Here is a 21,423-nt window from a genome sequence, read left to right as displayed (position 1 = left end):
CTTCCCTTCCCTTCCGTTCCCCCGTCCTTTCTTTCCAAATTCCCTAAATACTTCCTGATCCAGTTTTTTTTGCAATTTACACTTTTTTATTCGATATTTTATTTATTTACATTTCAGATGCCATCCCCATTCCCCACACCCATTAATCCCCTATCCCATCCCTCCTCCTCCTTTTTTGCCTTTATACTGTTTAAATTACATGCAAGCATTAAGGTCAGTTCTAGGTTGAGGAACTAGCAATACATTAGATGCAAATAGTCCAGGAACAAGGAAAACAATAAACCCAGATAATCAAAGAACATGCAGGACAATAAACAGAGTTCCATGATCATTCCTGTGATCACTATTTCTAAGGGCTTATCAGGATGATCAGAATATCTGAGCCTACTTCCCTGTCCTAGCCCAAAGTCATTTTTATGCCTGAAGCCTACTTCTTTGTTCTAGCTTAAGATTTAGATTTCTGCTGGTAATTACTTCTTTGTTCTAGCCTAAGATTGAGATTCCTGCCTGAAATTTCTTCTTTGTTCTAGCCTAGGATTTAAATTTCTGCCAGAAATTACTTCTTTGTTCCAGCCCAATGTCAGATTCCTGCCTGCAGTCCATTTCCTTGGCCTATGTCAGGTTCCTTCCAAGCAGCCCATTTCCTTGTCCTTGGCCAATGACAGATTCCTTCCAGGCATCGCCAAAAGCTCTCCACATCTCCCCCTTTTTATTGTATAAACCAGACTGAGCCTGTCTTACATCTTTTTGAAAAGAAAGCCTTCCTTACCTGTCGTGGAATATGCATTATCATAAGCAATGCTCTTTTGTCTTAGGTTGGTAAGGCTCTGTGCAGAATCTTACCCGTCCGTGGCTTGCCAGCCTGTTAAATTAGTAACTCTGGGGGTCCATTATCAGTTCCAAGTCATGTACTTTGGCTGCTAGCCTGTTTATGTAGTTAGAGACAAGCTTTAACACAATGGGCAGGAATAAACATATACCCAGGACAAGAAGGGCTAGCCTGATCAAGCTATATATGCCATTCCTGAGGTTTGACTAACATGGAAATATTGACCTCAGGCCATGGATAATTTTATTGGCATTATTTGTAGTATCAAAGCTCAACAAAGCAGCATTTTTAAAATTCATAATCTCACTATGCAAAGTTAACACACCCAGAGACATGTTAGGATTATGCCAAATACCTTACAGGTGTCTTTAAACTTTTTTCTAATTATAATGACAATCATTGTAAATTTTAAAAGTAACACTAACTACTTTGATGATATTTGTCATGACACTTGGGATGGCTCCTAACTCTTGAACCCTGAACCTCCTTCAGATAATTTGAATAGGTTACAGAGTATCATCCATTGTTCCAGATACCTATATAAATCCTTTTGTATACTCAATACATTAGTAAACATTTTTTTGCTAGATGGCTAACAAAAATTGTTGTCTTAACTCCTTGGGTCAATGCTATTGCAGAAGCAGTGATGCTAGCAATTACTGAAATTAAAGCTCTTAGACCAGCAATAATCAAGCCTGCTACCCTCTTGCTTCTGCTTAAAGCCTAACTCACTTCTTTCAGCACTTTCAAGCTTTTTTCAGAGAATCAAGGTTTTCTAATACTCAGGGCAGTGACACGAAAGCTGGTTAATAGACCCCCGTAACAGACATGCCAGGTTTCAACACACTAACACAATTGGAAATTATAGTCAATGCAACTTACAATAAATACTGTAGACGAGACAAAACCAATTTTAGCTTGACAGTTAAAAGAGCCTTAAAACCTACAGTATCCTTTGTTTGAAATCCAGATCCTGTCCAAACTTTATCTCTTGCTATCATAACATCATAGTGAACTACAGCTAATTTCCTAATATGTCTCTGAAAATGTCCAGATCCAGCCTTCCAAGTGTAGACTGTTATTTCTAATATTGGATTTATTTCTAGACCAGTACATGATTGAGTCCTAATAGCTGGTCACCTTAAGAAAAGTACAAGAGACATTATAATTTCTCTTTTTGATTATCTGTACCACAAGGTCTAAAAACTTGAGGCAAGGCAGCTTCTTCCATCTGGGTTATAGTCAAGCAAAGGTGGGTCGGGAACATATGTCCAATACAGCTCCCAGTCACCCTGGTCAGGGCACTCACCAAGCTCACAGGTCGGCATCATTCTTTGTCTAAGCAACAGCATGTCTCACCAATCTTTTTAAAGTTCCATGGGCCTCTTCCACCATACCTTGTCCTTGAGGATTATATGGAATACCTGTAATATATTGTTGACAAAAAGTCTCAACTGCTCAACTACAATTGCCAGCTCCATTATGTTTTTTATTGGATATTTTATTTATTTACCTTTCAATGCTATCCCCTCTCCCATTCCCCCAAAAACCCCTTATCCCATCCCCCCTCCTCCTACTTCTATGAGGGTGTGCCCCCACCTATCCACCCATTCCCAGCTCCCTGCTCTTGAATTCCCTAACACTAAGGGGTCCAAACTTTCAGAGACCAAGACATTCCTCTTTCACTGATGCCTGACAAGTCCATCCTCAACTACCTATGCAGGTGGAACCATGAGTCCCTCCCTTTGTGTTCCCAGTCTGGATATTTAAACCCTGGGAGCTCTGGTTGAGTATTTTGATACTCCTTCTAATAAGGACCAAAGCACCTATACTTTGGTTTTCCTCCTTCTTCTTGAGCTTCATGTGGTCTATGCCTTGTATCTTAGGTATTGTGGGCTTTGGGGCTAATATCCTCTTATCAGTGAGTGCATGCCATGTGTGTTCTTTTGTGATTGGGTCACCTCACTCAGGATGATATTTCCTAGTTCCAACCATTTGCCTAAGAATTTCATGAACTCATTGTTTTTAATAGCTGAGTAGTACTCCATTGTGTAAGTGTACCATGTTTTCTATATCCATTCCTCTGTTGAAGGAGATTTGAATTCTTTCCAGGTTCTGTCTACTATAAATAAGGCTGCTATGAACATGGTGAAGCATGTGTCCCTGTTGTATGTTGGAGCATCTTTTAGGTATATGCCCAGGAGTGGTATAGTTGGATCCTCAGGTAAATACTATGTTCAATTTTCTGAGTAACCACCAGACTGATTTCCAGAGTGGTTGTACCAGCTTGCAATCCCACCAACAATGGACGAGCGTTCCTCTTTCACCACATCATTGCCAGCATCTGCTGTCACCTGAGTTTTTGATTTTAGCCATTCTGACTGGTGTGAGGTGAAATCCCAGGGTTGTTTTGATTTGCATTTCCCTCATGAGTAAGGATGTTGAACAGTTCTTTAGGTGCTTCTTGGCCATTCGAGTTTCCTCAGTTGAGAGTTCTTTGTTTAGCTCTGTACCCCATTTTTAATAGGGTTATTTGATTGTCTAAAATCTAATTTCTTCAGTTTTTTTGCATACCTTCGATATTAGCCCTCTATCAGATGTAGAATTGCTAAAAATCTTTTCCCAATCTATTGGTTGCCACTTTGTCCTCTTGACGGTGTCCTTTGATTTATAGAAGCTTTGCAATTTTATGAGGTCCCATTCTTAATTCTTGATCTTAGAGCATAAGCCATTGGTGTTCTGTTCAGGAACTTTTCCCCTGTGCACATGTGTTTGAGGCTTTTCCACATTTTCTCTTCTATTAGTTTCAGTGTATCTGTTTTTATGTGAAGGTCCTTGATCTACTTGGACTTGAGCTAAAATACTGCTGGGGTTAGAGCTCCTGGGAGTCCTGCCTCCTCTAGGTTTTGTGGGATTGGGTCCAGAGTGGAAGCCTAAGATCTGCTCAGTGCTCAGGCACAGACTCTACACTTTGCACTCAGTGTTCATATTATTACTACTCAAAGCTCCATGTCTTATGTCATTGAGACCTACACCCTGGCTTTGCATATCTGCCAAAAGTGACTGATACTTTATTTGAAAGAAGACAACCTGAAACTCAGATGAAAGCTGGCACTTGCTATTTGCAGTCCAAAGGGAAAGTCTCAAGAAAGAAATCTATTCATTGAAATCACCTTTCTCCCCTGAAGCCCTATCATTTCAATAGCTTTTGATATTCCTCTCCCTATTGCTCATCATCGAAGTTTTTATATGTCTTTCAACAAGAAGCAAAACCATAGTTAATGGTGGAGCAAGTCACATAGATCATCATCATTCATTCAAAGACTGAAAGGATTTAATGTGGAGATTCAAGGCTCTTTTACAGGGACAAGACTATCCATTTACCTGCTGTCTTCTTAGTATACTGGCTTCCAGCAACCAGCTTCTTGCCTCCTGTATTAGCTTGCTGGTACATTATAGTCCTTCTATAGTCGTTGTATTCTTATGTGATAGTAGCTAATGTGGTAATTAAAAGGGGCCTTCCAGAGGGTTCTTTACCTGAGGTGAAACTCTAGCCTGTGAGTATCCCAGCAATTCTATCTAGGACCCATTGTCATGTCCTTTCCTAGATCAGATATTTGAAAAGGAAATTCAGCCTGTGGGGGTTGGTTCATTGCTTTCCAATGTATTACTGTCCAGAACTGGCTAGCTTCTGGGAAGGCTCCCTGTTATGCCTGGATTAAATTCTAAAGGATCAGAAAGATGAAAATTTCTATCTTGCATGTCTCTCAGGGAAATTAAGGATGCCTGCCAAGGGGAATGTCTTTGGTCATCACTTTATGTACTGTTGATTGACATGTACTTCAAAAACTTCTGTTCCTTTAAGTACAGAAAGCCAAATCCTAGACCCAGTAAATAAGGGGCCTGGGGCGAGGTGAGATCCATGAGATAAAGTAATGGTGTCTATGCACCGTGAAGAGTGCACAGTGCAGAGCATGTTAAGAAAACTCTTTTAGTAGCCAGTGGAACCTGGTGCACAGTCTGATCCAGACCACAGGAAACTTAAAAGGAAAGTCTGCCTTTGGATCTTGTGAAGGACTTATTGACAGAAGTGTGTGGGGCCAAGGATGTATACACCTAGAGACATTTTTCCAGCAGGAGATCGATCTTGACGGTCAACCTGAGAAGTCAATCATCCAGTAGCCTGTCTCGCAGGAAAAGTTTAAGAAGTGTTGCTAAAAGTAGGAGACCAGGGAACACATCCTAGGTAGGAAAAGGACAAATCAGAGTTGATGTCACTGCACAGGCCTTTCTAGGCCTGCCTCTGTGTGCACAGTGTCTCTCTGGGCAATGTGCTGCTTGCTGTTCCTGGAATGGTCAGTGTACCTAATGATCCAGTAATGCAAAAGCTTTTATCCAGTGCCTCTGCTTAAGCACTCATCCTGTTAACTCATGGAGGGTGAGTCCTGTGTGTGTTCATGTTATATCCAGTATACAGACCATTTTTGGAGTAGCCAATACCCAACATAGAATTCTCCTGATATATCTGAGCTCCTCCTTCTATTAGCCATTTTTCAAGCTTTCATGGACTATGACATAGTCAATCTACAAACAAGCACTTCTAAAATACAAGGCTCCCAGATGGAATGCAGCTCTCTGGTGTTTGGAAAGACCTTAGCCCCTGTACATTAATGTTTCCACATGAGTCTGGAGAACCAGCCAGTGGATATGTACTTGACCTGTCCATAAGTTTGAGTTCCAGCATCTGTAAAGCCTTGATACCAATCTGGCAGATTCTATGACTTCACTGTGAGGCATTAAATCAATACAGTATGGGTGAAATATCCTGGAATTGATGGCATCCCATGAGATACATGCATATTAATTGATAAGTTGTTTCAGGGTTTTGTGTACCAGTTTTCTTGGGCATGTGTCCCCTTTCATTGAAGAATTTTCAGAAATCAAACCCTTTGACATAGAAGGAAATACATACTAATAGATTACAAAAACTCATTTTAATAAGTAATAATTTCCTTTAGTCCTTGGCCTTCTAAGAAAATAATTAATGAATAGAAAGCAGTAGACAGAATTGTTTAGCTTTCTATAACCCAGTTGCTGGGGAAGAAGGCAAAGCAGAACCAAGATCATAGGCCTTGGTCCTTGCACTCATGCCTGCACCACAGAGCCCACCTCATAAGCCATGGGAGTGGGAAATGAGGAGGACATCCCCTTCTCATGTTCCAGTCTCTGAGTGATGATTCTTCTGGGGTGGCATCTCTGAGCTTATCTGTGCAGCCTCAGCTGCTGGGACTCAGCAACATGGCTGTCTTTCTAGCTAGGCATGGTAACTCACACCTGTAATCACACAAGTTCTCTACAGGGACAGGAAGACTACAAGTTTAGAAACATTGCTTGATTTTATAGTTACTTTGACCAAACCTGGCTGACAAGAGACCATCCCTTTTATAAGAACAAAACGTTAAGTCACTTCTGTTAAAATGTTACCTCAAAGTGTATATGATCAACAAAAGCTCTTGGAGGTACAAAACAAAGGGAAATTACTGAAAGCTCCATGTTAAATATGAAATTCCCTGTAGCAAGTAAAATTTTGAGACTTCCTTCTTTCACAGTCTCCTGTTATCTCTTTGTAAATTTGTACTGAGAATGAGGTATGTGCCAAATGGACACTCCTGGAGCTGTGTCAGTGATTAAGAGGCTAAGGTGTCTCACAAGTCTGGTGACAAATAAGAACTTGAGTGAGAAGGGTGGGGTGAGGCGTGTTTTCTACAGAAGCAGATAGCAGCAGTGGCTAGCATATGTGTTGAAGAAGACTTTTGTCCATGTGTCTAAGGTGTCCTTAGGGAGGTACACTGAGAAAGGGACATCCAAACAGAGACATGCCCAGATGGAAGAAGACTATGGGATACCATGCCCCCTCAACAGCATCATGGTGGGCTGTACCTCTGTCCTTCCAAGTTCAAGGAGAGAAGACTTGACAATTTGTATCTAGTTTTGCTGTTAAATAGTAAATACTACCCATTATGTTATAGTTTGTATTTCATTGAGCATTTATTTAGATCATCACTTGATTTAAGTCCTTTAAAGTGAGCCATGTCATAGAGTTCAGAGCTGTTAGCAAATATTAAATTATTTTTGATTCAATAATATATAATATTTTATGTAGTAAATTTATAAAGTTTGCCCTGTTACCCTGTTTGAACTATATAGTTCACCACTGTTTTCAGCAGTTTCATCTCCACGGTTAGCAGCTCTATGCTCATTAAGCAAGACCTGCAGTCATCTCTCCCATCCCGTGACTACTAATCAGCTTGGTGCCTTCATGAGCTTGTCTTTTCTAGCGACCATACATTTTGTGCCTGGCTTCTTTGTATAACATTCTCGTTACAAGAGCCATGCTTGCTATGCAATGTATCAGGACAGCATAATTTGGGGGCCAAATTATATTTTATTATATGTAAGCCATGTATTCTGTTCAGCCCTTCATTTTTGAAATGCATCATAGTTATTTCCACCATTTACCCGGACCAATACTACCGAACACCAGTATGCAATTGGGCGAGTAGGGGAAGGAAGAGGGAATTATTGAGAAGGAAGACAGATTACTCATCAGTATTATGAACCTAAAACTATTTTGTCATATATCAAAATTGAACCCAGGCATTGTACATATTAGATGAGTACTATACGTCTAAGCTGTTACTCTCAAGCCCTAACTCAGTAACTTCTTAGGAGCCACCAAATGTGCTTTTTGTCTTTCTTATCAGTTGTGAGGAGTAGTTTCTCACTGTGGTTTTAATTTGAATTTCCTAATTACTAATGATGTTGAGTACCTTCCATGTTGACCACATGTACATGGCAAGGCTGTTCAAATCTTTGCCCCTGTGCAGTAGGGTTGTTTGTGGTTGTTTTGTGGGAGTTCCCTTTTACCTTAAAGAGCCATCCTTTGTCAGACACATGGCAATCATTTGTTGCCATTATGTAGGTTATGATTTCATGTAAAAATAATCTAAATACTGATGAAACTCAGTTTCTTTCTTTGATTTCCTATACATTTGGAGGTAGGGGACTATTTCTTTCCCTATGTAGTCTTTAAGAAATTTTAAGCCGGGTGGTGGTGGCACACACCTTTAATCCCAGCACTTGGGAGGCAGAGGCAGGTGGATTTCTGAGTTTGAGGCCAGCCTGGTCTACAGAGTGAGTTCCAGGACAGCGAGAGCTACACAGAGAAATCCTGTCTCGAAAAACCAAAAAAAAAAAAAAGAAAGAAAAAAGAAATTTTAACTTTTTAGTATTAAATTTAGATTTCAAATCTCAGCTAGTAAAGACAGTTGTTGCTAAACTATAACTATTTTGCTCTTCCTGGTGCTCTTGTAAATAAAGGACTTTTTATTCAATTTTTAAATTGTTCATTATTAACATTTGGACATGTAATTGAGTTTTGAAATTTTGGATATATATTACACAGCTTTCTTGAATTTATAAGTTCACATTTTTTCATGGACTCATTAAAGTTTTCTATACAGAAAATTGTGTCATCTATAAATAGAGATAATTGTAGCTTGTAATTTCCAAATGGGTGTTTTTTCTTTCTTGTTCTTCTCTCATTTTTCTATTTATACTGTCAGTACTCTGTCAATAGAAGGGGAGGAGTGAACATTCTTGTCAGTTCTTCACCTCTGAGTATGATATTAGCTATGAGTTATTCACATACAATCTTCATGTTGAGGAAATTCCATTGTGTCCTAATTATTAAAAAATTACTTAATCATGAAAGAATTTTGTGTTTTATCAAATTCTTTTGCATTAATTAGGATAATGGTGTATGTACCCCCTTTTCTACTAGCTTGCTGTACCACATTGATTGGATCTCATATTTTGAACTACCCTTGCATGCATTCCTTCACAAATCCCATTTGATCATAGTGTATAATCCTTTTAATATGCTGCTGAGTTTGGCTTGCTAGTAATTTTTTGAGGATTTACGCATCTGTGTTTGTATGGAATATTGGTCTGCACTTTTTTTTCCTAGCATGCCCCTCTGAAATTTTATTTTACTTAAAAACGCTATTATCTTTAGTTTTAATGAATTTTCACTCTCACACTATAACAACTGAAAAAATTATCTTCTGGGAATTTATTTTCTTTTTTGTAATAGCCAAGAGTACATACTTGGGGGGAGGGGGGCGAAGGGAAAGAGAGACACCAATAGAGCTTTGGTAGTTATAGGTTTTGAAACATCTGCTTTTATTTGTGTATATGCATGTGGCCGTGTGACTGCTGCATGCATGTGAGTGTAGGTGCCCATAGAGGCAGAAGGGGGCATTGGCTCTCCTGGCGCTGTAGATCGATGGCGTGACTGCTAGAGTGGCTACTGAGACCCACATTCAGAGCCTCTGGAAAGTCAGCACGTGCCCCACAGAGCCATTTGTTTAAACCTAAATCGTACTCCTAATGAAGAGTTTATTCTGATCTAGGCTAGTGACCATGTATTATAGATAGAAGACTAAAGTACCTCTCTCTTTCTGAGGAGAGAAGGGATCAGTCTCCCATTGTTGAGTAGGGATATTGGTCTGTATGCTTTTTCTAGTCTCCCCTTCCCTGGTTTTATAATCGTTGTTGTTATCTTTCACTCTCTGGGGAAAAATCAGCTCCTGAGGTAGCATCTTTTAATGGGCACTATCTAGTATTGTTCTCCCTTGTCCTTTGGTAGCTCTAGAGATGCGTCCTGTAGAACCAGGCTTCTCATAGGCACATCCATGCGTTAAAATCATCTAAGACTATAAGATCAGTTTTGTTCCTCTGCTTCCACAGTGATAGTATCTTCCTCTTCATTCATAGCTTTCTCTTTGGACTCTTGCTCATTCTTTCCCTTCTGTGTAGTGAGTGACTGGCCTTATTAAGATGCTCAGACACGATGAAAACATGAACTCTCTCTCATAGGAGGTTCTGTCAACGCACAGTGGCCTTCATTAGAGTGCATGGGTGCCTCTCATCACAAGGGTTCTGTTGGCAAGCATTCCTGCTTACATTCTGGTCACTCTGGCTTCCTGGCGTCTGTGGTTCTAGAATGAGGGGGGAGTGCTACTGTAAGCTCTGTGTCACCTTGAATATCTGTCATTTATTACAGGCAAGTATGGCAAAAAGCTGAAGCTTATTCCAGCTTGAACTGACAGTAGTCCTCAGTTTTGTTTAGTTATGGCTTGCACTCTCCCACAGAGCATTTGAAGCACTCTGTATGATACGTAGAAGAGGGTAAAATAAGTAGTTGAAATAATCAGTGCGAAGTGGAAATCAGGACATTAAAATAAAGCTGTGGTAGGACTTACATAGATTTAAACTCTGAGGGTTTTTTCAGTTGTTGAGTGGATGTACATGTTTGTCTCCAAGTTTCCACAGAGCCAAAATAAAAAGTGAATTATTATGACTAATTATGTAATGCACGGCATCCTCAAAGTTAAAAACAGCCCAGTTGTTCTGGATAGGCATTTCCTTAGACCTAAGATCTATTTTTTCTGGTGGCCTCCTGTAGACTATATATGGTAACTAGCATCCATAGCAGACATTCATGACATTGTCTTAATAACTTAATGAGCCATGATATAGTGCTGAGTGTATTCCAAATAAAATGGGATAAAATTCCAGATAAATGGGACCAAATCAAAGTGTTTTAAAGGTAAAATTTGTTAGAGCTTACCAAGCAAACATTGCTCTTTTTTCAAAACTTCCATGGTGATTGGTTGTCACAACATAAGCAAGCTTTTATATTTTTTTTGAAAATTGTGTGTGTGCATGTCTGTGTGTGTGTGTGTATGTGTGTGTTTGTCTTTCTGTCTGTCTTTCTGTCTGTCTATCTGTCTGTCTACAGATATCTGGCAAAGCTAGATTTGTCAGATCTTATAGTTGGAGTAATAAGTGTTGTTAAGTTGCCTGATGTGGGTGCTGGGAATCAAACTCCAATCCTTTGTGAGATCAGTATAAGCTGTTAACCACTTAGATATCTCTTCAGCCCCTCGACCAAGCCTTTTCACCAGAATAATGATGAGATGAGTATGCTCGACTAGCACTGGCATAAAGGTCACCTGGTACTTACAAGCCCACTTCTCAGCACACTGAGGTACTGGGGAAAGTGCTTCTTAGGTGTCCAAGGTTCCTGTTTCCTCTTGCAGCTTTCTGAGGCTTCTTAAGTCCAAATGGTTGCTTACAGCCAGCAATGTCCATTCTCTCTAGTCTGTAAAAGTGGAGTCTAACCTAAAATGGGCTAATGGCTAATCAGAGGAGCAAAATCTCATCCTTTATGGGGCCTCACCATATTCAGGCAGGACTTTCTCTAAGACCTGTGCATGATGGTGGGGGTCTTGGACCACCCCTGACTGCCATAAAACCCTGTGCATCGTTGGTGTCCAATTGGAATGGGGTTCTTTCATGAGCTCTTTATGTAAGCTTTTCTAGCTGTACAAATGACTCCGAAGCCTTCCTCCACACAGTGCTTTATAGCATTTCTTATCCTGCCTCATATATGTGAAATACAGCCTTAAAGTTCATGTCTGTGTCATAATCTGGACAGGACCCTTTACCTTTGGAATAAATGCTACTGAATACACATTTCTTCCCACATTCTTGAGATAGCTTAAGCAAAATAAAAATGGCATCTTTAAAATGGTGAAGGGTTTTTTAATTGAACTTTTTTTTCATACAACATATTCTGGTTACAGGTTCCCTTCCCTCTACTCCTCCCAGTTCTTGTCCACTTCCCGTCTCATCCAAATCTCCCTCCTTTACATCTCATTAGACAACAAACAGGCTTCTAATAAATAATATATATGTTATAATGATGATAAAACAAAGACAGCCTCACGAGAATGGAACCAAACAAACAACCAAGCACAGGAAAAGAGCCCAAGAAAAGGAACATAAACAGATACAGATGCAGAGACCCACTTGCTCACACACTCAGGAAAGTGTGAAACCACTCCCATAAAAACACAAAACCAGAAGCCGTAATACGTATGTCATGGACCTGTAGAGTAAAAAGAGAGAGAAAGATAGCATTAAAAAGGAAGAAGAAGAAGGAAAAAAAAAGCCATTTTATGACAAGGAATCTCCAACGATGGCATTTAGTTAATTTTCTGTTGGCATCTACTGCTGTCATGCAATCTGCCCTTCAGAGTAGTTCAGAGACTCCCTTAGAGAAGACTAGATTTTCATTTGCACATGGTTATCAATTGATGATAGCCTCTGAGTTAGGGATGGGGCCCCTGTTCTTAATAGCCTGATACTGTTCTCTTAATGTCAGCCATTTGCTGTGGCACATTTTGAAGATGTATCTCTGTATGACAAGCCACTTAGGGAGAGATCTTATCTTCCTTTCTCTTAAGTGGTCTGCATGTAGGGTACTAATATTTGAATCAAAACAAACACAGATTATAGAAAATGCTAATTCAGAGGTGGGAGCCAAGCCATGGTTTTGGAGCTGGGGTTATGACGCAGCAGATAAAGTGCTTGCTGTGCAAGCATGAGGACCTGAACTTGGATCTGGACCTGATGAAAATCCAGACCTGATAGTGAATGCCTATAATCCTAGTGCTAGGAAGACAAAGACCAGCCAGTCTCACTGACTCAGGGAGTTTCAGGTTCATTAAGAAACCTACCTCAAAAATACAGTATAGAAGCTAAAAATCATTTTTTCATTCTTGCAGAGGACCCAGGTTTAGTTCTTAGCACCCATCTAGCAGCTCAAGACCATCTGGAGCTCCAATTCGAGAGGCTCCAGCACCATTTCTGGCTTCTACTGGAACTGCATGCATATGGTTCACCTATGTACATCCAGGCAAAACACCCTTGGCCTCTGTGAACACTGCATGTATATAGTGCACACCAAAATATGCACACAAAACAGCCATACTCATAAAATAAGAATATAAATAAATCTTTAAAAAATAAGGTGCATAAGAAACTAAAACAGGTACCTGATGATAACCTCTGGGATCAACACAAACACATGTGCGTGCACACACGCGCGCGTGTGCACACACACACACACACACACATCGGGAGGTATAGAATAAGAAACAACGAGAGGATAAGCAAACCTACCTTTGAACTTTATTGAGATATCAATGACACTCCCCAGCTGGTATGATTCCAGAAAGCTTCTGGGGTGGGGGTGGGGGATATAAGAAGTATAAAAAGAAACAAACAGGTAAGATTGAACATTGTCTTGGATAAGCTCATAGTACTTTTCATTCCTGCCACTAGGAGGCACCATTCAGCACTGCCAGCCTTTGTCAGAAAGCACCAGACATCTGTGTGATCTTGATGCTTTCCTAAACAGACATTTTTGCTTTGTTTCTGATCATAGCTGGTGCTCAGGATCGAATCGGCTGGGCCTTTGGCCTGGGATTAGAGAGACTGGCGATGGTCCTCTATGATATCCCTGACATCCGCCTTTTTTGGAGTGAGGATGAGCGCTTCCTGAAGCAGTTCCGCCTGTCAGACATCAATCAGAGTGTCAAGTTTCAGGTAAGATGACTTAGAAGAATTAGGATATCGTTGGTATAAATGGTCATTAAAATCTGGGAGGTTCTCCTACTTGAACATTGTTGAAATTTCAAATAATATTTTAAAATCAGGGTGACAGTCTTGACAGTCAGCTTGATGGGATTTAAAGTCACCACAGAAACAAATCTTTGAGCATTTCTTTAAAGAATTATCTAGCTTAGGTAAATCAAGATCAGAAAACCCAACCTAAATGTGGGCAGTGCCATTCAAAGAGCTTCAGTTGTCCTGCATGAATTAAAAGGACAAGGGCAACTGTGCACAAGCACCCATACTCTGCCTTGCTGGTTATGGAAAAATTAGGAGCAGCTGTCTTCTGCTTCTTATGCTATTCCTGCCATAGTGGGCGATATCTCTGGATCTTTAAGTCATAATAAATCCTCCCTTTTAAAATAGATTTAATTCATGTCTTTGCTAATTCTCTATAATCTGATGCATTGCATTTTGACCAAACTCACCTTCTCTCCCAATTCTTCCCAGATCCACTGTCTGTTCCATACCCAAATAAATAAAACAGTTCAGTTAGTGTTGGGGTTGCAGGCTTTCTTTGGGATGTATTCCACCTACCGGGTGCCACCCCCTTAAAGAAAGCCACCTCTCCTTCCTTGTTAGGGAATTCATAGTCACTTTTCCTCCTTATAATTGGACTTTTGTCTGGCTTGAACTTGGACTGGTCTTGCCACAGTCTCTGAGAGGTCATATGTGCAACTGCCCTGTTGTGTCCAGAAAGCATTGCTTTGTTGTAGTTTTCCACTTACCAATGGCTTTTACAATGTTTTCACGATTTTGCAATGATCCCCTGATACTTGGAAGGAAAGAATTTTTTATAGATTTCCCATTTAGGTCTGAGCACTTGGCAATCTAGTATTCTCTTTACCTGGACCAGTTGTAGGTCACTATCTATGGGGGGAAGGGGAGGAGCTTCTCTCATGAGGCTTGTGAAATTCACTAATATGTATATATAATGGTAAGTCATTGAGTTGTTTTAATATCATGTCCTGTTATTGGAGAAACAGCAAGTTGTTCCCTAGGTCCTATGTTCTGTCTAACCACAGGATTTTAGCCCTTATAATAGTGTGAACTATAGATTCCACCTTGTAGAGCAGGCCTTAAATCTAATCAAATACTGGTTGATTGCTCCTATGACATTCATGCCACTATAGCACCAGTGGGCTTATCCAGACAGGCAGGATGTTATTATAGCTTCCAGGTTTCATGTCAGAGTAGACTAATGGTAGCTTGTTTTTGTTTACTAGTGTGCATAGTACTGTCCAGCACTGTGAAAGCCAGTCATTAGTGATAACATTTCCAGATATGTTCTAGTTTGATAGTTCAGTTGTCTTCAGCAAAAGGACTTGGAATGTAACGAAAAGCAACAGAGAACCCCTGTAATGTATGAAGGTCTGAGGGACATTTACTGACCAACAATTCCAAAAGAGGTAACCCATTCCTAGCATTGGGCTTTCAGTTTATTATCCTATGGTATTTATAAGGGACATTGTTGTCCTCTTAGATTGTATCTCCATTTAAACTCACACACATTCTCTTTCTTTCTCTATGTATATGTATGTGTGTGTGTTACCTTGATATAAATCTAAATATATCTGAAAAGAAAGAATTAAACTGGAGAAAACATCTCCAGAAGATTAGCCTGTAAGCACGTTTGTAGGGCTTCTTCTTCTTTTTTTCAATTCAGTGATTGATGTATAAGGGTCCTACCACTGCAAGCAGTGCTATCTCAGGGTGAGTAGTCCTGGGTGTATAAGAATGTATGCTGAGCAAGTCAGGAAACATCATCCCTCCATGGTTTCTGCTTTAGTTCCTAGCTTCAAGTTCTGCCCTGTTTCTGCCCTGACTTCCTTCATTGCTGAAGTGTGACCTGTGAAAGCCCCTGCCATGACCCATTAGCTTCTTCACTTAATAACTAATCCCAAGGCCACTTCTCCACTTTTAAGTGTTTGTTATAAATATCACCTTACTTCAAGATACCAAAGTACATATCAATTTATCTTACTGCTTTGACACATGACTACAAAGTTGGGGACTTAAAACATGAAGTTATCTCATTTAAATCGGTAGTCTGGCACTCTGGAATCAAGGTGGTAGTAGGTATGGTTCCTTAGGGAGGCTCCAGGGGATAGCCTGTTCCTGTGTTTTTGCCAGCTCTCTAGACCCCTAATTTGACTAAATACATACCACATGTCCTTTAGAACTCCTGAAATCTGGTCATTTTCTCTGAATTTTTGCCTCCTCCCTACTAGGACTCCTGTGATTCCGTACTGCTAGTAACATAATTCAGGATACTTCTCCTTTTGTTTTGTTTTGTTTTGTTTTCTTTTGTTTTGTTTTGTTTGAGACAAAAATAGTCTAGCGATATTGACCTGGCTTGCCTTGAAGTAGCTGTGTAGACCAGGCTGTCCTCAAAGTCCTAGGAATCAGTGTGCCTCTGCCTTCCAAGTGATGCTCCACCATGCCTAGCCTCTCCAGACCTTTCTTAGTTGCCTCTGTGGAGACCTTGGTACCTCTCTCTAGACATAGGAACATATTCTCAAGTTCTAGGGTTCTAGATGTCTTTCAGTAGCATTTTTTGCCTGCCTCTCTCCTTTTCAAATAATGTTGCTTGCCATCAAATATTCTAATTTTGTTAGTAGTACCTTTTACTATTTTCATACAGTTGCCAAGTCTATGTCCCTAAGAAGGAACCAGGAGCCTTTTGCCACAGCTGTCTGTAATCCTAGAGAATACTCCCCTGACTAGGACAGAAATGTTGAGAAACGCCTTCTGCAGCTGTGATCTTGCAGCTTATGACTTCTCTGGCCAGGAACCTCCAGGATCCTGTTGTGTTAGGCAGAGATTTGTCTCCTTTATCTTCCCTTGGGTCCTCCTAACTTATGCCCCAGGCTCTCTTGGCCTCAGGAGTTGTATCCTCTGCATCTCCATGGTCTTATAAATTAGCTCCTGGCTATGAGGGTGTTCTGGCTGCAAGGACAGTCTCTGATTTAGAGCACTCTGAGGCCTTATCCAGGATACTCTTGTAACACTTTGAGAGCCATTTCTTAGATTTAGTAAGGAGAAACTTGACTCATGCCATTTTAATTTTTGGTCTTCAGCATGCATACTTTGAACAAAGATTTACGCATGACAGTTCTCTTTGGCCTACCCAAATGATGCTTTCAATAAGTGGACAAACATTGTGGTTGCTTTGTCATGCAAGTGTTCCCTTGCCCTGCACAAGAGCTTTCTGCCCGCTGCTCCACGGCCCGATGTACTGCCGTTTAAATGCATGTACCTTTATGGGATGTATCTCTGCACTCCCAGGAAGTCACACTTGCATATTAGTGCCCTAAATTGAGTGCACAGTAAATCAGCTTGTATATATTTTTGAAGCAATCTACAAGTGTGAGGTCAATATTTAGCCTTATACAGTATTAATACATCATGCACTTTATTTACATAGCTTGCCTAAATGTCATTAATCACATGTCTGTCCATAGTAGTTTACCAATTTTTTAGCAATACTGGCTGTCTTCTTTTCTGCCAGATGAGAGGTCTTTGCAGGTTGTCTTTTTTAAGCTTAATTGACTTAAAATTCATGGATACATTATTCATATCCAGAGCATGTTGTACTCATATGTAAATATATAAACTACCAGGTTTATTAACTTCCTTTATGAATCTAATCACAGAAAACCACATATATTAATAATTGTCAAGTTTTAATATCCAAATGAATCACCTGTGTTTCCTATTAAACATGGCTTCCATGTGGGGCGAGGAGGCTTGAATTTCTTCATCTCTGCATGTTATTACTGTGCCATGAGTCCACAAGCTACACGCTCTGAGTGACAGCCAAGGCCTCGTTTGTCAATGAGGCAGACCCTCCAGCCTGGTTCTGAGCCATCTTCCTCTGGTGCATTCTTCTTGTAAATTTAGCATTATTCTTTCACAAGTAGATCTATAAACCTTTCTTCTTGCTCTAAGTTTTTAAGAATTGCAGTTACTTTTACTCTCTTTAAATTTTTGATGACCTGCTTAAGATTCCTTCCTTTCCTGTCCTCGCCTCTCTCCTCCCCATTCCTTCCTCCCCTTTATTGGTACTTGTATTTCTCCTTTATCTTTATGCTTAAAGTGATGAGATGTTAGTCTTTAGATCAGAATGAATATCAACTAGAGACAATGAAATTAGAATTTTAAAACATAAGTTCAATAGACAAGGATTTGGGATCAGGCATCAGCAGGTGGGAGCTGTACTGGTTTATTGTATCTACTCAGTCTTGGGGGAAGTCAGCTATGTCTAGTCGCCCAGGGAAACTCACTTTCTCTGAGCCTTCTAATGATAGCAGCAGTTATGCAAGGACTGGAGGTTTTTAAAGGGATATTGTATATTGGCTCTTTCCCCTTAAGTATCTATTCTGTTGAGTAGGCATAATTCAATAATTCCTCTATATGTGATCATAAAATCTTTATTATTTGTCTGTTATGAGAGAGAGAGAGAGAGAGAGAGAGAGAGAGAGAGAGAGAGAGAGAGAGAGAGAGAGAGAGAGAGAGAGAACACTTGCTGTGCTGTGTAGATTGAGTCCAGAGGACATCCTTTGAGAGTCGCTTCCTTCCCTATCCCCCACCCCACCCCGTGGGTTCTTGGATTCCAACTCAGGTTGTCAGGCTTGGGTTATAATCACTTTTACCTACTGAGCCATCTCCCCAGTCCTGTGCATGATTATCTTAAGACCTTGTAACGCATGACACTTACTGAATCCTGGATGCCAACTGTGAACTAATACTTTTCCTATTACAACTATGGTGCACCCAACGGATTTGGTGGATACTATGAATATATTCTATAGGCATGAATGTGAGGGTTACAACCACCATGTAAACCTAGTCATAATAACTCTACAACTCAGTGACAGCCAGAATTTTAAGCCAAGCTTGAGTCTACACAGCTGTTAATTTTCAGTAAGCTCTGTTTTTACCTATACAAGGTAGTAGTAGACATGGAAATTCTTAATTCTTAACTCCAAGATGTGTCTGACCTACAGGAAGAATCAGATTTACTGAGGCATGTCAGATAACAGCATTGAGGTGGAAGTACACATAGGTGATCAAGCAGTTACAGCAATACTGACCACAGAATGTGGAGGTCAGACTTCTCTTTTTCCTTTCTCTCATTTTTTCTTGCAAGTTAATTCTCTAAATCCTTCCACATCTCTCTAGAATTGTCTCAGGGCTCTCACCTGATTATGTATTAATCTCCTGGCTTGGAGGAGCTTCTGGAGCTACTGTTTCTGTCATTATCATAAATGGTGTCTGATAGAGACTTAAAGTAGGATTTTACAGTACCTCCTCCTTCTACTTCACATAAATTTGGTTATGAGAATCTCAAGAGTTTCGGTGTGTTGCAGTGACATTTCTTTTAACTGCTACCCTATGCATTTTTTCATCTTAATCAAAATTTAACATTTTCTTTTGCTGGAAAAGAGAGGTTCTTCCAAGAAGAAAGGGACACAAGAGTACACAGGAAGATGGAAAAACAGCTTTGTGCATGTTCAGTGAGCATCATTGGCTCACAAGTGTGAGCAGTGCAGCAAGAACAGGCACAGTTGGGGGCCATTCTTTCTCATTGTCTTGCTAGGTTTTTAATTATATTCTTTCCCTTCTTCCCCTTTTTCCCTCCACCCTCTCTCAAATATGGGATAAGGTGTTAAGGGCTCATTCCTGAGGAAGACAGATCCCCTCCCTCAGCACTGATTAGTTGCCTGTAGTTCTTTGTCTACAGACGAGGCCACCTGAGATTCCCTGGCATCCACATTAGTACTTCTATTGGTGTCATCATTGTTCAGGTCTAGTGTAGGCAGCCATATTGCTGAGATATGGGAGAAGCTTCCCTGTCATATCTAGAAGACACAATGTCACACTCGAGTCCCTTGTCCTCTGACTCTTAAAAATCTTTCCACCTTTTCTTCCAAGATGTCCCCTTAGCCTCAGATGTACCAGTTTTGTTCTAGATGTATTCACTGGGGCTATTCACCCCATGAATGGTTGTTCTCTGCATTTTAAGCAGTTGTGGGTTTCTATTATAATCTTCATCTGCTGCACAGAAACAGTTCTTTGATGAAAAGTGAGAGCCATAGTTATCTGTGGATATAAGAATTGAGAATGCAGTTAGGAATTATTCTGGTCCAGTGTTGTTAGTAGATTCTCCTTTAAGATCCATGAGCTTACTAGTTCTGGACCTACCCAGCTGCCTATCTTCACCAGACTTTGTCCTATCATTTTTCACACCATATCTGCCCTCCAGATCCATCCATGCCAGCATACCTTGCCCTGAAGCCCAGCCTGGTGAGTCCTCCTCCTTCTGCCTAACCCTGTAGCATCCTCCCCATCTTTAGACAGGACCCACATCTCTCACCCAGAGTTCAACCTATTCTTTTCCAACCTCTAGGATTAGGCCAGTGCATGCATTTTTTTTTTTTTGTCAACCCAGACCCTTTGTTCATCAGATTTATTTTATGTTACGTGTATGGGTGTTTTACCTGCATGCATGTCTGCCCACTTGGACACAGGGCTCTCAGAGTCCAAAAGATGGCATCATAACTTTTGGAACTGAAATTACAGATGGTTATAAGTTGCCACATGTAAGTTAGGAATTGAACCTGGGCCCCCTGCAAGAACAACAAATGATTTTAACTGCAGAAGATGTCTTTCCAGCCTCACATTTGTGAATATTTTGAGAGTTGTACATAAAGCCTTTAGAAGAGACCCTACCTACTACTGTATTTAATCCACGCTATTGCTTCTGTCTCCACCAGCATTATTGGAGGTAATATTTAAAAAATGGCACCCAGTCCAGGTTGTTCCCAGACAGCCGCCATTTTCCCATGGCTTTGGCTCTGGACCACAGCTCCAGCTATCAAGTAACACCTGCCCTGGCACCCACGAGATGCCAGCGTGGGGGATAGCTCTGTCAGTCCCCCACACTGTCTCCACAAAGCTTGACTGAACCCCAGGCAATACCCACCATGCCCATAGTACTTGGTACAATGAAGACTCTTAGAGCTTAAGGTTAACCAGTTGGTTCATATATTTGAAAATGCTCAATTAACAAGATGCCCACACAATCAGAATTGTAAACCCAATTACCTAACCTTGATATTAATAACTACCTCTGCTAGAGACACTTGGACATCCTCTGCCATCGTTTCTCCTCTTCCTCTCTCTCTTCCCCTTCTCCTCCTCCTCTTGCTTCTCCTTCCCACTCTTCACTCCTTCCACGTTAGCTCCACCCAAATTACCAAGCTTTATTGCGTTGTAGCGTGGGGGAACATCCCGCTACACAGCACCATCTTAATCTATCACCATTAAGAATACAGGCTCTCCTAAGGGCCTCATCCTCCCTCCTGTGACTTTTGGTACTTTAGCTACTCTCTACAGCTTCCTTTGACAACCTTGATTTTCGACAACCTGAGCCTTAAACACTCAGAGGTTTCATTGGCCACAACCCATTTTATCCTATTATTTAAAGCTTTGTATTTTTATTGGAATCTATTCTCACAAATCTATGGATTTTGACTACTTTTTAACTGTAAAAACTAGTAGACTTTCTTGTGTTTTATGTTTAGAGAATTATAACTTCTATTTTTTAAATTAAGGCACTTTAACATACACATACCGCTCAGTATTCTCTTCTCCTATAATATTTTTTATAGTGCTAGTTGTACAACTGTGTGTTTAGTGATATTTATCCATGTGTGGTGGCCTAGTTATATTCTATGTGAATATATCTTATCTTTTTTTTTTCACTTTTTTTCCACTTTTTTTATTGGATGTTTTATTTACATTTAATATGTTGTCCCCTTACCCCATTCCCCACCCACCCAGCAACCCCCTATCCCCTTACCCCTCCTCCTTCTTCTCTGCGGATGTAACCTCTACCTACTCCCCCTCTCCCACCTCCCCACCCTCAAATTCCCACCCCTTGGGGCGTCCAGCCTTCATGAGGTCAAGGATCTCTTCTTCCATCTATGCCCAGCAGGGCCCTC

The 21,423-nt window shown here is 40.5% G+C and overlaps 1 protein-coding gene across 7 annotated transcripts in view; it reads left to right on the top strand.

Moving 5' to 3' along the window:
* Nucleotides 1-21,423, top strand: part of Fars2 (phenylalanyl-tRNA synthetase 2, mitochondrial) — a 446,630-nt gene that overhangs the window by 224,780 nt on the left and 200,427 nt on the right. For all 7 annotated transcript variants that reach the window (XM_028763284.1, XM_028763282.1, XM_028763287.1 and 4 more), the window contains one exon: nucleotides 13,188-13,348. In XM_028763284.1, coding sequence (XP_028619117.1) covers nucleotides 13,188-13,348 — 161 coding nt within the window. The remainder of the gene's footprint in view (nucleotides 1-13,187; nucleotides 13,349-21,423) is intronic.

This window comes from Grammomys surdaster, unplaced genomic scaffold (genome assembly GCF_004785775.1).
Source record: "Grammomys surdaster isolate TR1022 unplaced genomic scaffold, NIH_TR_1.0 137, whole genome shotgun sequence".
NCBI lineage: Eukaryota > Metazoa > Chordata > Mammalia > Rodentia > Muridae > Grammomys > Grammomys surdaster.
The sequence above is the reverse complement of the archived record's forward strand: the minus strand, read 5'-3'. Positions and strand labels throughout refer to the sequence as shown.